We start from the raw sequence: 15480 nt of genomic DNA on the forward strand, positions 1-15480 counted from the left end.
TTGTCTGCCCCACTCCTGCTCAGTAGTCTGTGTCTCTTAGGCCCACTGAGCAGGGCTGACACTTGGGTCCTGCCTGCAGGTTAGTGACTGGAACGTTTCCCATGGCTTTGGCAGTAATTTCCCATTCATTTATCTTGCTTCCTGCAAAGTGCAGCATGGGAATCCCTTGCTGGGGACAGACATTCTGCCTGAGTTTTTTCAGGTCCGTTTATCAACATGTTTTTTTCATTCATTCATGTAGGTCTTTGGCCTAAACATGTATTAGGGATGTTATCCATGCACTAAGCCATGGATCAGAGTGTTTTATTGCAAACATAACCATACACGTGCCTCAGACACAGTGCTGTTGGCTGCATATACATATGTCTGTGCTTGTGTACTTAACTACGTTGAAGTAAAGGACTTTGTGCCCAATTTGCTGAGGGAAGGAAAAGAGAAAGGCATAGAAAATAAGGCCTCTAGGGGTTGTCCATGGGCAGCAAGAGCTTCTGCTTAGGAATGTGCCAACCCTTGTTGCCATAGTCTCACATTTCGCACTCTCATGTCTGATCCTTGACATTGTTCCATGAGGGGTAGAAGTTCCTCCCCCATGGAAATCCAAATGTGAGCTTGAGCCCATCCCAATACGAACCCTCTGGTTTCTGAGCAACATGGTAGAAGAGCAGTCAAGGAGGCTCCCCAAGAGTGCAGCCAAGCCCCGGCATGATTCCTTAACAAATCCTTTCTTTGGCCATCTTCTCATTGAAGTTTTTCCATCTATAAAAAATGAAATTTAATTCTAGAACCACTAGGCCTATGTATATGGATAAAAAATACATTGCTGTTTCAGATCACTTTTTCACATCAAGTAGCAATGCTACCTAGTTATTTTATCACCTTCTGTCCATCTTAGGTTATTGTAGAGCATTTTGTCAATTATTTCATTCATTGCCTTAGAAACCCAAAGCCAGGTGAAATTTGAAGAGGAATCAAAGAAAGGATTCTCTCAAATTCCATATATATTTTCCCTTCTTTGGGAACACTAGGAGGAGGACCTGAGCCCCCAAGTGGCTGTAGAAAGGAGAGTTAGTTATAAGTCCTCTGGGCTAGACCTGATAGACAGCTGCATTTGACATCTTGCAATTCAGGGGAGAGGATTCTTCACTCTGGGCCACTTGGCTCAGTTTTGCCTAGTGCTAGAGGTGGCCCTAGATCCCTAGGTGGTTTTGGATACATTATTGTATCTGAGTTAAGGTGGCTGATTCCCAGACATGAGATCTGATCAGTGCTGCACTTTCTGCTCACCAAGGCCTCCAGGCTGCCCTGCTCAGCAAGGTGGGAGTGCCCCCATTGACCCTTCTCCAGTCCATGAATCTCCACACCCTCCCCTGCCTGCCACTGAGCCAGCTTCTCGGTTATCCAGTGAGGAGGGAGAAGGCGATGACAAAGAAGAGTCTGTTGAAAAACTGGACTGTCATTATTCAGGTCATCATCCTCAGCCAGCATCTGTAAGTTCCACACCCACCCTGCGTCAACCCTCCCCACACTGCAAGGATAAGACACTGCAGAGGGGCGCACCAGGGGCACTGGCATGCCTATACATTTGGACGTGTTCAAAGTGTGAGATCAGCTCAGCACAGGGTGTCCCAACAGTGGCATGCACTATGTCTGGGGGCATCTCATACTTTTCCCTTTCTCTCTATGAAACTCAGGGCCAGGCATTGTCACTCTCATGCTTCACAGCCTGTGGTACTCAGAGTAAGTTGTCTTTCACAGTAGCTCCATGCCTGAAGGAGAGAGGACCCTTGCTGGGTGTGCTGCTATTGAATTAGCAAGCATGGGCACCTGTGCTCTTTCTTTCAGTTTTGCACATTCGGGAGCCGGCTGATTGGAAGAGGCTATTATGTGTTTGACTCCAGGTGGAACAGGCTTCGCTGTGCCCTCAACCTCATGGTGGAGAAGCATCTGAATGCACAGCTGTGGAAGTGAGTGCCCATCTCACTACTTCTGGGATGGGAGGGGAACTGCTGACTCAGTGCTGCATCCTCTTTATTTCTTATGGGACTAATTTCATGAAGATACGTTTATCCAAATGAAACTGTGGCTTTTGTTAGCCCTGAGAAAAAGGCCCCTCATCATGCATGCATTCACTCTTTCAGCAAATATGTCTCATTCTGGGTGCTGGGATTCCAGGCACAGGTATGGAGCTTACATTCTAGTTGGTGGAAAAACAAAAACCAATAAACAGAAACTAGAGATAGATGATGGTTTGTCCTAAGGGAGATAATGGAAACACTGATAATTACTTACTTAAAGTTTAGAATATGCCAGGCAACTTATTAAATATATTTAATTTTCACAAATCATTTTGTCAGGTGCCCTTGATTTTCTTCATTTTACAGGTAATGAAACTGAAAAACAGTCACACAGCAAGTTAGTGTAGGGCCAGGATTTGGACCCAAAGGCAATTTGGTTCCAGAGAGCTGACATGGGAGATGGCAGACCAGAGGGAGTCAGAAAAAGCCTCTCTGCAGAGGCATCCCTTGATCTTGAACTGAGGTGGATGGATGAGAAAGAACAGCCATGGGATGGTGGAGAAGTGTGGGTTCCAGGCAGAAAGAACCATGTGTGGGAAGGTCTTGAGTCAGAATAGAACGTGGTTTGAGAAAGCACGAAAGGGAGTGTGGTGTAAGACCAGATCCAGGAGGCCAGCAAGGGCCACGTGACACTGGCCTGGACTCTGAGGGCGGTGGTGGCTGCTGAGGGTTTTGGGTAGAGGAGCCATATGCTCTGATGTACAGTTTAGAGTAAGACAATCATCTTGTGTGGCAGTTTTATGCTGGTGTTTCCCCAATGATATTTTAAGTGAAAGAAGAGTTCCATGGTCATCCCAGAAGTAAGGTAGTTTCGTTTCTTGCCTCCCTCTCTCCCGTCCTCCCTCCCTCCCTCTTTCCCTCCCTCTCTCTCTTCCTCCCTCTCTTCCTCCCTTCCTTCCTTCCTTCCTTCCTTCCTTTTCTTCCTTTCCTTACCTCCTTCCCTCCTTCCCTCCCTCCATCCCTTCCTTCCTTACCCAAGGATATGTTTATCGATTTTAGAGAGAAACATTAATCTGTTGCCTCTTATACGCACCCCGACCGGGAATCAAACCCACAGCCTAGGTATATGTCCTGACTAGGAATCAAACCTACAGCCATTTGGTGTATGGGATGATGCTGTAACCAGCTGAGCTACCCAGCCAGGGCTGTAGTTTCTTCTTGCTGCAGAACTTTTCAGACCCTGTTAATAGGTACTTGCCATTGTAATCTTAAAGCAGGAGGTGTTATATATAATATGGAATGTACCCCAAGCTCTTTTGACCTGGGAACCTCTTTTAGGATAGCATCTTGGGGAACCAGTTTTGGAGGGGTACCTACTTTGGGGAACATTGAGCATTGGTAAAGGGAGCTGGCCAGTATTCCATAGGCCAACCCAAGTCCCCATTTGGGCATCATGTACTAGTGCCTCCCTGAATGGACTTTGCCAGAACATCCATTTGCCTTTCTTGGTTTCCTAATAAAGTCAGAGGAAGCCAGAGAGCTTGGGTAGTCCACAATTTAAAGAACTGTCTCCATGATCATTAATAGGACTTGTATTTGTTCACTTAGAAAACCAGAGCCAGTCCTGGCCAGTGTGGCTCAGTGAATTGAGCCACCAACCTATGAACCAAAAGGTTGCCAGTTTGATTCCCAGTGAAGGGCACATGCCCGGGTTGCAGGCCAGGTCCCCCATTGAGGATGCTCTCCCACTGATGTTTCTCTCCCTCTCTTTCTCCCTCCCTTCCCCTTTCTCTAAAAATAAGTAAAATAAAAGTCTTTAAAAAAGAAAGGAAGGAAGGAAAGAAAAGGAAAAAGAAAACCAGAACCAGAGTAATGTTACTGTGTTTTTCTCTTCCATATTTCCTCCTTCTTACGAGATAAGAGATTCCTCTTTATTCTTGATGAAGGAACATTGTCTCTGTCCAGAGACACACTCAGGGCAGTGGTTTATAGAGATTATGGGGGTCTCTCTCTATCAGAAAACCCTAAGATACATAAAATCTCAGCTTATCTCTTCACACTGCCTGGTGGCATTTGGAGAGCTCATCAGTCTCACTAAACTATGGGTTATTGTACTTCTGTGAGTTTAGGGGGGTCCTCAAAATGTTTTATCCTCATTATATTGGTAAGTGGTTTATGACCAGTAGTTTGGGTGAAGCTTTCAGTTCCTAGTGGCTTGTGTGGAGAGTTTTTCTTCTTTGTGTTGCAAACTTGTGAAGAAGCAGGACTATGACTTGGAGTTCATTCTCCCTCTCAACCTCCCAGTTTTCTACCCACCCACCATAGACAGAAACATTTCTACTAGTTGCTTTTGCATCTTCACAGAATTCATTTATGCAAACACAGGCCAATGTGACAACATATCCTTTGTGTTTATTCTTTTTATCAAAGGTAATGAATGATTTAAAAGAGCTTGTTAAAGAGAAACCAGTAATGTAGTCCAGAGATATCCACAACCCTCACCCGCCCCAGGCTTTTTTCATTTCCTAGGACTTGGTCCAACAGCCTGGTCTTTAGGCTCTGATTTCTCAGCCACCTGGTGGGTATGAGAAGCCATTGCACCCAGTGAGCAGGATCTCCAGTACTTCATGGAGAGCTGGGCTCCCTAAAGGTGCCGCCGGTACCCACAACTCATGTGAGATCTTTTTGAGAGTCAGATCCTGATGAAGTATGCCTGGAGTGGGGCCTAGGGACTCAGCATTCCTCCTAAGCTTTCAGGTAGCGTCAGTGGTTGTCCTCCATGGGAGTACAGGGATAAGCTAAAAGCCAGCTTCTCAACCTTGGGCTCACATTGGAATCTCCTGGAGAGATTTAGAAATTACTAGTGTCTGACCCTACCCCCCAGTGACTGTGGTGTCTAATGCAGCCAAGATTAAGAAACACTGACTTAGGGCCAGAGCCACACTCTTGAATGGGAGTTTTAGAGTTGCTGCAAACACTTGCAGTAATTAATTCCTTTTATCATTTACTATAGTTCTCCTTTAAAAGAATGTGGAAAGCACTTTGGCAGGAGTCTGGGCCAACTTGCTCACTGGAAGGATGAGGAACTGGAGCCCCAGCTGGCGTGGTGACTGGCTCGACCAGGGCAGCCCCATGCCATCAGGAGCAGAGCAGTCTTGGTGCTGGCCTTCCAGTCAGGCCACTTTCAGTTTGGCCACTTCTGAATTAACTTTGCCATGGAGTTCTTGGCATTTTGATGCTGTTGCATTTTAAAATAAGAGCTAAGATGAAAGGGGACTTCCTTGTGTTGACTATTTAAATGGCTCCCCATCCCAAAATAAATACCTTGCCCAGGCATTATTAACAGAATACACTGTTTCAGCACTACTAGTGGAAGTCCCCTGAAACGTGGGGCTTCATTCCCTTGTCCAGTCATTCAGGTTGATGGTGATGAGCCCACAGTTGTTACTAATTAGCTGTGTGTGTGTTTCCTTCTTCCTCACTAATTCACTCAATGTTTAAGTGCCTTCATGTGTTCCAAGCACTATGCTGGGCTCTGCTCTTATGGTGCTGAATAAGCTATGGATTGCTCTGTCTGCAAAGAAGTAAGACAGTGATCGACAGTCATACCATAAAACCACTGAGTCTTGCAGAGTACAGGGACTGGGCAGTGTTAGTCCATGGATGGTCAGGACAGACTTCCTAAGAAAGATGATTGACTAAAAGTAAAGGGTGAGCAGAAGTTGGAGTAATAGTGTTCTGGGCAGGAGATATACTGGGCCTTATATCATGGTCTATTCTCGGAATGATCGACAGCTGAAAGCAGGGCAACTGGCAGCAGGGGGTGAAGCTGGGTGGTAGCAGCTGGAAGGCACGTGGGACCTGGCAGACCGTTATCATGAAAGTCCAGGGAAGGCATTAGAGAGCTTGCAGGAGAGGAGTGACCGAATTGGCTCTGCGTTTCAGTGATTCCCCTGATAGCGGTGTGTGTCTCAGCGCCAGAGGGAAGGGGTGTGTCCCTGTGAAAGTGTCTACGAATTGCTCTGCTGGAAGTGACTTACTGCCCTTTCCTCTCTGCAGGAAAATCCCACCAGTGCCCAGTATCACATCCCCTGTCTCTACACGTGTTCCTCACCGGACAAACTCAGTGCCGACGTCACAATGTGGGGTCAGCTGCCTGGCAGCAGCCACTGTATCTACATCCCCAGTCCTGCTCTCATCCACCTGCATCTCCCCAAACAGCAAATCGGTACCAGCTCATGGAACCACCCTAAATGCACAGCCTGCCACATCTGGAGCAATGGATCCCGTGTGCAGTATGCAATCCAGACAAGTGTGCTCCTCATCCTCGTCCCCTTCCATGCCCTCTGGCCTTTCCTCAGTCCCCTCCTCCCCTATGTCCAGGAAACCTCAGAAGTTGAAATCCAGCAAGTCTTTAAGGCCCAAGGAGTCTTCTGGTAATAGCACTAACTGTCACAACACCTGTAGCAGTACCAGTGGCACCTCAGGAAAGAAACGCAAAACCAGTTCTCCACTGTTAGTTCACTCTTCTTCCTCCTCGTCCTCCTCCTCTTCTTCTTCTCATTCCATGGAGTCTTTTAGGAAAAACTGTGTGGCTCACTCTGGGCCTCCCTACCCTTCCACGCTAACATCTTCCCATGGTATGGGCCTCAACTGTGTGGCAAATAAAGCGAACTCAGTGAGTGTCCGGCACGAGCAGTCAGGGAGGGCTGCCCCTGGAGGGAGCCCTGCTGAGTCCATCAAGAGGATGAGTGTGATGGTGAACAGCGGCGACTCGACACTTTCCCTTGGCCCATTCATCCACCAGTCCAGCGAACTGCCCATCAACTCCCATGCCAGTTACTCACACTCACACACTCCTCTAGACAAACTCATAGGAAAGAAAAGAAAGTGCTCACCCGGCTCAAGTGGCATCAGCAACAACAGCAGCAAACCCACAAAAGTTGCCAAATTGCCAGCCATGAACAATGTCCACGTGAAACATATGGGCACCAGCCCAGGGGCACAAGGACTGACGAATAGTTCCTTCCTTCATCAGGTAGGAAATGCACTGCAAGCCTTTTATGGGTTGCTACCTCCTCTCCCTTGACATCTTTTGCCAGCTTGGATGTCTGTGTGGTTGTGTTGGTTGGTTTGCCTATAAACAGATGTCCAGCTTTCTGGTATCTTAAGGAAGACTTCATGGCCATCCGAAGATAAAATAGGCTTCTCTTTGCCAAAATCTCTTATGACCTGGAGCATGTCCCTGGGTCAAGAAGCCACAACAGTGCATTTTAGCAGATAGGGCTGTGGAAACCATCCCATGTGATGACAGAATGCCTTCCCACAACCAGTGAGTGTAGTCCTGGGGGGACAACATTCATCTGTGATGTTGTTCAGGGAGGATGCACTTTCCTGGAGAGCAAGAAGAAAGCTGGGCTAAAATTCAACTGATCTAGAAAGGGATGATGTAAATTTTAAAAAGAAAGCGCTTTTAATATTTTTCCAGTGGAGAATTTTGTATTTTCTGGTTAACTCTCTTTGTATGTTTTCACCTCCCTGTTTTCCAGAGAGGCAGGAAAAACAGCATTAGTATGGGCATAGCAGAAGACTAAAACCTCCCAAGTTAACAGATTAAAAAGAAATCTGTGGTGCATTTGTACAGAAGTAGCTAAGTGGGTGTCAGATTCTTAATTAACCATGTCTTTCTCACTAATGTTGTGTCTGTCTTTCCCCCACTCCTCCATCTGTTACTGTTTTCTCCTGACCTCTCCTTTAGCTGGTTCTTTCAGCTCCCTTTGCTCTAACTTCCAGCTCATCTCTCATCTTGTTATTTCATTCATCCGGGTATCTCCTTACCTTGCTTATGAACAGGAATTTCAGCAGCATCACCCCCGAGCCCAGGTTTAAAATGTGAGACTCTTTTTGTTTGTTTGTTTGTTTTTGTCCTTCCTCAGCGCCAGAACCTAATTCAAATGCCAGGTTAGGAATTTTCAGAAAATACCAAGGAGTTTCTAAAGTGATATAATTTTCCTCTAATATCTGAGTGAATTAATACCCAGTGCCAAATGTTTGGGGAAATAATTATCCATGAATTTAAATAGCAGCTGCTTAAATTCTTTTATATGAGCCTCCAATACAAATGGGCTCTTTGTATATTGTTTGACTCTTTGAGCAGGAGGTTCCTGGACAGGTGAAAATGTGCTTTTATTTCTTGGTTTGTAATTACTGATTATATGTAGTACTTGAGAAGCATAAAAATGCATGCAAACACCACAGGAAATGATATACCTTTCCTTTAAAACTCCCTTCTGAATGTACTTTCCTGATTCTGTGTGAACCCTGCAGGAGGGCTATTCCATTGTATAGTGATGCCTACTTTGTATTGCCGAATACAGTATGCCTTCATATAGTCATGGCTGCAGACTTCACAGCCCACAGGTAACAGAAAGGAGAGGAAGAGTCTGGGCAGGCACGTTAAAGAATAACAGTGCCTATGGAAAACTGGGGAGAGGAAGCCCCATAGGCTGCTCCCACAAACTTGTTACCATTTTCAAGGAGAAACTGCAGATCCAGACTTGCCTGAGAAATCTGGCTACTTTTTAAAGCTATGTATTTTTTGATGTGTTTTGTTTTTTTAATATAATATAGCCCACACAGGGTAAGTTTAGCTTATGAGCTAATGGTTTCCCACCTCTGATTTCCACCATAGGGAGAGCTATGTCCCACTGGGACAAACAGCCTAAGTTTCCATTCTTTTCTTTAAAATTAGTTTTAACAAGTTTGTATTTGAGAATGATTTCTTCTGTGGAATGGAATACTTTTTATTATGCTGCACAAATCCTAGGGGGACCTATAGCTAGAAATCAGAGGATCTGTGAACCCCCAACAAAGTGTTGTATGTTTTACATCTGTGTCATTCACTGCAAAAGGGATCCCATAGCTTTCACCCATATCTAAAAGAGACCCATGACCCAAAAATGCTTTAAAGAATGCTGCTCTTAGAAAAGTAGGAACCCCAACTTGCTGTTCCTCATGGAACCAACTTTAAAATAGAGATAGCTGACCTGGTTGAACCTTCCTAAGCTAGGGAATGAGTGCAGTGGGACATGCTGTGAAGCCTAGATGATGGGGCTGGGGGGTCTTTCCATGGCCAGAGTTCCCTCTTCCCGAGCATGGAAATTGCTTTGGGTGTGAGTTTTCACACCTGTATGGGCTAGCACATTGACCTTGTTCAGTTCTCAATTGACAACCTGGAGTACCTTCAAGGAAAAAAAGTCAGTAAATGAAACCAAAAGGCAAATGTGAACTTTTTCTCTAAGCTAGAAACCCAGCCTGCATCTCTTCTAGACTGTTTTTTAAAACCCAGTCTTATAGAATGATTGTGAAGCAATCATTCACCAAAGCAATGAAGGCTTTTGAAAGCTAAGGCCAAATTCTTCAGCTGACTGCTTCTGGCATCACCCTGTCAGTGAAGACTTTAGAGACCTGTGGCCTTGGAATGTTCTTATTTACCATCAGGGTAGCGCAGGCAGTACACTACTGCTCACTTACCTTTTCATTGTTTCCCTACCCCCTCTTCTTTGAAAGCCAAAGACACGTCCCTGACAACTGAATATAGCACGGGGAGGAATAATCTGGACACTTTCGACGACAAGTTACACCTCCACTCAGCGCTCTGGACTCCAAGATGCCTTTGAGTCTGTTTTCCCAACCTCCTGTGGGCCTCAAGGATAGAGATCTGCCGGGCTGTTGTTTTAACCAGGATTTACCTGAAGATTGTCTGTAGCAGTGAGTATTCGTAAAGGACACTGGATCAAGTTCAGCCACCGAGAGTTGCTTCTATCAGTGTTAAAGTGGTCTGGACTGCTTGTTACCAATCTGTGAGACATTTTTGTTTTGTTTTTTAAATTGCAGTGTATCACGGAGCCACTCTTCAAGTAGATTGGCTGGGTCGAAAGAGTGTTCTGGCAAGAACATTACTATAGAATTTTCTCCCTTCCTCCTCTTTCCACCCCAGTTCTTTTTACACTGTCTTCTGCAGGTCACTGTCTGGAGTTAAGGTGTCACCCTGCTAGATAGCTGACCTAGTTGAAGCTCCCTAAACTAGGGAGTGAATGCAGTGAGACATGCTGTGAAGCCTAGGAGATAGGGCTGGGTGGTCTGTTCATGGCCAGAGTTCCCTCTCCCCGAGCATAGAAACTGCTTTGGGTGTGAGTTTTCACATCTCTATGGACTAGCCCATTGACCTTGTTCAGTTCTAGCAGGTAGGTACCTTAACTGGAGACACCTTCCAAAGGGGAGACAGGGTTCTTACCCTGAGCAGCCCTCTAGAGAAGGGAATCTGTCATTAGGTTTTTATAGCAATGTTTCAGGAATGGAATATGGGTGTTAGTGCAAGACACCCTGACAGAATAGCCTGTATTTTTCCCAGCATTTTGCAAGTCATTTGGGATAAAAAGCTGTCAAAAGTTTTAAACTTACAGACTGGTTTAAAGCTACTGATGCCCAGAGAGCAAATATACACCATTTTAGAAGCTTACTTTTCATGGCACAAAAGCGATTCTGTGTGATTTACAAAAAAGGAGAAGAAAACTAGTTTTGATAATGGAAAGCCAAAATTTTGAGGAGTGGTGGATAAAAATCACTATATGGGGAAAGATTTTTCCAAGATTTCCAAAGAGGTGGAATTTTCCTATCCTTTTAAGTCTTCATGTTAAAGAGTATGGCAGATTGGGTTAGTTGTCCTGCCCAATCCCGTTTTCAAAAAATTACTTTTGTAAAGTGAAATTATCAGGATGCAGCAGAAACTGTCGTTCACAAAGTCATTAATATACTTAAATATTTCCAAGGCACTCTCTGTACTATAACCTCCACCTCCCCTCTGAATACTGTCCTGGACTAAGGGTAAATGTCTGCTTTGAGCATTCTTTCATGTTATGTGTGTGCACTCCCGCTCCTGCCATTACAGATGTTTATTTGGTTGCCACTGGGGTAGGGAGCAGGCACCCGAGAAGGGAGGGTAGTGAATTTGTACAGGTACCCATGAAGAGATGATGGATGCACATGTAGTATTTCCCTGACATACTCTTTTTTCTTAGGATTCATGCCAGCCATCTTTCTAAGAGAGTTTTGGAGATCCTCCAGGATATTTTTTTCTAGTATTCCACCCCAAAAGAAGGAGCTTTATATGTTAAAACATCATTGCTTTAGAAAGAGTTTGGGGGTAAGTTGGAGCTTTTTAACAGGTCATTCAACTGATCACAGCTTCTCAAACAAGAACCAGGCACATATGCTTAGAAGAACACACAGAGTTGCTGAACACAGGATAAATTTCCCAGGGCTCTGGTGACCACCCTGGGCAGGGTCTAGGCAGGGCCAGTCAGTATATCCTTTCTTCCCTGCAATTCTTGGGTTACTTCAGTTTCAGGGAATTTCAAGTCAACAACAGGTGGAATGAATGAATACTTTGTTATCAGCCTAATAATGTGAATTGCTACAGAATTAATCATATGTAAGAAAACAAAAACTTTATGCAGATACTTTAGGTATAAATTGATGTAAAATACTGATTTTTTAAAAAAGAGGAGAACAGTATCTTGTGCACTTATTATGCAATCAATCAGTAAATGTTTTTAAAATGATACTGTAGGAGTGCTCAGTAAGGAAAGAAGCCTAGGTGGGCTGGTTTGGTGTAGTTTGGAGAAATCAGTCTGGTTGTTCCATCCCAATGGATGAAGAGGAGGAGGTAAGAGGGAATCAGAACGTATTCAGTTGATTCCTTGGTGACAAGTGCAATGGGGTATGGGTAGAATTTATTTTCAGAGCTAAGGGGAATTGATGGTTATAAATGAAGTTGCTTTTAGCGATGGAATTTATAGACAGATCATGTTGCTCCGAAAGATGTGAATAGGATCCACAATAGCAAGTTGGTTTAGAATAATGTAGCTGTATCAAGATTAGAGGTGTTGATTATTTAATTTCGTAGACTGAGGTTTTAATTGGATTTTATTATGTCTCCCGGTAGTACAAAAAGCATCGGGATTAGGAAATTAGCCATTTTGGATTCTGCCTGCCACAAACAGACATTCTAAACAGTGCTATTAAATTTTAGACTGTTTAAATATTTTATTTTCTCCTACAACTACTTTTTATTATGATGGACAATTAAGACCATTTAAAACATGGGAATACAAGTATTTTTTTTAATTAAATTAACTTGCAAAAACCAAATTTGCAGTGGTTAGGTTGTTTCTAGACAGACTTTGGTATCAATTTAAAACCAAGATAATTTTTATATTCTTTCCAATAGAATTTCATGACAACTCCTGCAGTTTTCTTAACCTTAAAAACAAAGTGCTGCAATGATGAACAAAGAATTATAGAAAACCTACTTTTGTACCTTTATTTTGGAATTTCTTGTTCTATTATAAATATGGAAGTATCCCTATCTCAGAAGACATATTTTGTTAAAAATGAATTGTACATATTTAAATATGTATTTTTGCACAGGTCTTTTTTTCTGATATCCTGTTTTGGTACAATTGAGATCATCTAGTATTTATTTATTAATTAATGAAAGTAAATACCTTTTTATAATTTGAAGTGGTTCACTGCCAAGCCAATAGTTCTAGAACCTGCCTCCTTTACAGTTTAAGGGATGCCTCTGTTCTGTGAAAGTCTTTTTTGTCCCTTTAGCGTCTCGGGAGTGGATTCATGCAGATGAAGTGGGCATTGCTTCTCCCTAGTTGCCTGGTTTCTTGATAGACAGCATGTAACTAAGTGACACACTGCTTTTCTTTTGTTTTATGTGAGAGAGTGTATGTGTGTGCGCCTATGTGTTTGTATGTGTACCCTCTGAGCACATGTGTGTTGGTATGTGATGTGGTTTAAAACTAATGGAAAAAAACTGAAAGTGCCTAAACCTAATTTTAAGCATAGACAGATTCTCTTAAAAAAGACTTGAATGTTCAGTTGAACTTTTGGAGTTTGTTTTTTCCACCTAAATACTGTTTCTAAAAATTTAGGGAAGGAGTTGAAAACCACCAATGCTAATAATTTTATAAGTTGTTTTAAAATTAAGGCTTTTTGGTTCATAGTAATTCAGATGGTGGTGGATTGCCCAGTGGCACCAAGGGTTACAAATCTTTTTGTCATCCAGCAGCTTACATGATGTTTTCCGTTTTGTTATCCTCTCATAAAATATTCAATTTAAAATCAAATATTTAAAGTTTTTGTATTCCAAAAATATAATACAAAGTACCTCTGAGAACATTGAAAAAAATGTATAATTTGAAAATGTAATTTATAAAGGCAGCTGTCTTCCTGCAAGAGTTCTGTTGCCAAGGAATTTCTTAATATCTCTCATTCTGTCCTGGGGAAAATGTTGAACTTTGGAAAATGATTATTAAAAGTTTCATTGTTTAGAAGAAAATAATGATTTTTACATGTTGTGTGAAACATTTTACATTTTCAGATGATTTAAATGAGCACTACATACTGTCAGTGTGAATGTAGGGGCTTGAAAGCATTTTGCTGTTTTTTTGTTTTGTTCGTTTTTTGAGCTTGGTTATAAAAGCAATCTCCTGTGTTAAAGTGTGTGAATAGTTTGATAATTTGTACACATAATCAAGAGCATCTCAGCTGGACTTTGTGTTGGCTGCTGTATAGAACATGAACAAATGTCAAGGGATAGAAAATTACTTTGGATATTTAAAAGAGAAGAAATATATAGTCTATTTGTTTTGTAACAAGTTTCTGTAAATAAAATAATTTATACTATTTATAAGAAAAAGTTGTGCTTTGCTTTATGAGAAATTAGTCTGTGGAAGAAACATGTTACTAAACGGGCAATAAAATTAGGACTTCTCAATAAATAAGGTTGGCTGCATTGAACTATTTTACATGTTTCTGCCTCGTTGTGATTCCAAGCCCCTTTTGATCTAATCTTTTATTCATTTTTGTCATCAGACAGCCTTGTGAAGCACCTTCCTTTAGTTCCCTTTCCCTAAAAGCTAGGTGTTCCTACGGGCCTAGGATGTTCCCATTCTTGGGCATGGATCTTTGCCCTGGATAAATTAATAACTATAAATAGCGAACACTACTGCTTCTTGCCCTGCAGGTTTGTCAACACAGGGGAGTTGAGAGATTGAGAAACACATTGTACTTGTACTTGTTTATATGTAAATTTGATGGCACATGGTCAGTTTGGATTTAGAGGTGAGTTTTTATCCAGTGTTAGTCTGGTCTCTTCCTTGTTTTTACATATCTTTTTTATTGACAGCACAAATGCATTTTAGCATTATTCAGAGCAGAGCATACTGTTATTTCTAGAAATTTGGCCAGTTTTATCATTGGCAAATAATTCTAATAAATTACAAATTATTTTTATTGCTTAAAATAAAGGGAGCAACTAATTTATGTATTGGAAAAAATATCCATCCCTTACATGAAGGAGTTAGGCCGGCTCCAAGCTTACTTGCCCCATGGACTTCTCATTCCCTCCTAGACCAATTACTCAAATCCCTTCCCGAAGAAGCTCCCTGTGGATAGCTCCTTTCCCCTTGGGTGCCCCCCTTAAACTTCCTGGGAATAGATTCAGCTACTTAATTGCTTAGCCTTTTTTCTTGCATTCCCTTCCTGGCAGGTGACCTGACCATGGAAAGCAAGAAACTATCCCAATTCAAGGAAGGGGGTTTGTAGTTTTGGATCTTGGTGTATTGGGAATTCATAGTGGAAAGGTAAGTAAGGTCATTCTAGGCAGAGGAAGCAAACCCCAAAATGCAGAATAGAGAATAATTCTGAGTGAAGTGTAGCTGGGAGGGGCAGATAGGGTTGCAGAAATGGGTGCCAGATAGTGAAAGGCCTTAAATGTCATGGGGCCTTCATCTTGGGAACATACAGTTTAACCAAATTTAACTGTTAGAGCCTAGAGATTCTTGTGATACAGGCCCTGTGTTGTGGTGAAGCTGCCAAAATTGGAAAATCAAAGAAGCACTTCAGTCTCTCCCTTCTTCTTGCATTTTGATTATCTCTTGCCTTAAATTTGTCTTTACCCTTGTCTCTCTCAAATCCAAATCACAAAGCTTCCCCCTAAACCAAGCCTAAGGTCCTCCCCCTTCTTACCCCACTTTCTACTCTTGCAGTTACCTTTTTATGCTAAACTCTCACTCTTGTTACTAATGGGAGTTAAATTAGTCTTTCACCTTGTAAGGCTGTGATTTTTGGTGTCTGTTACTCTTATTTTTCACAGCCCAGGGACCAAAGCTGGCACTAGCAAAGTATCACTTAGAGACTGTCAGCCAAAGAAAGATTTTAGGTGGAAGGAGAGAATCACACACTTACAATGTAATACTTTTTTAAAATCCCCATCACATAAGACCCTTCAATAACTGTGTAGGACAGAATCTACATGTAAGAAACTTGGAACAAAAGTAAGTCACAAAGCTGTTGTAATAATCTGGGTAGAAGTTTGTAAGATTCCAAA

General features: G+C 42.6%; 1 protein-coding gene across 5 annotated transcripts in view; it reads left to right on the forward strand.

Annotated features, from left to right (window-relative positions):
- The window catches only part of ATXN7 (ataxin 7), a 144420-nt gene extending 130550 nt beyond the window's left edge, over positions 1–13870 (forward strand). For all 5 annotated transcript variants that reach the window (XM_045832426.1, XM_045832428.1, XM_045832427.1 and 2 more), the window contains 4 exons: positions 1289–1487; positions 1843–1964; positions 6075–7053; positions 9585–13870. In XM_045832426.1, the coding sequence (XP_045688382.1) occupies positions 1289–1487; positions 1843–1964; positions 6075–7053; positions 9585–9602 (1318 nt within the window). In that variant the 3' untranslated portion in view covers positions 9603–13870. The remainder of the gene's footprint in view (positions 1–1288; positions 1488–1842; positions 1965–6074; positions 7054–9584) is intronic.
- Positions 13871–15480: the final 1610 nt, after the last annotated feature.

Source organism: Phyllostomus hastatus, unplaced genomic scaffold, assembly GCF_019186645.2.
Source record: "Phyllostomus hastatus isolate PE091 unplaced genomic scaffold, TTU_PhHast_1.1 phas_contig_16, whole genome shotgun sequence".
NCBI classification, from domain to species: Eukaryota; Metazoa; Chordata; class Mammalia; order Chiroptera; family Phyllostomidae; genus Phyllostomus; species Phyllostomus hastatus.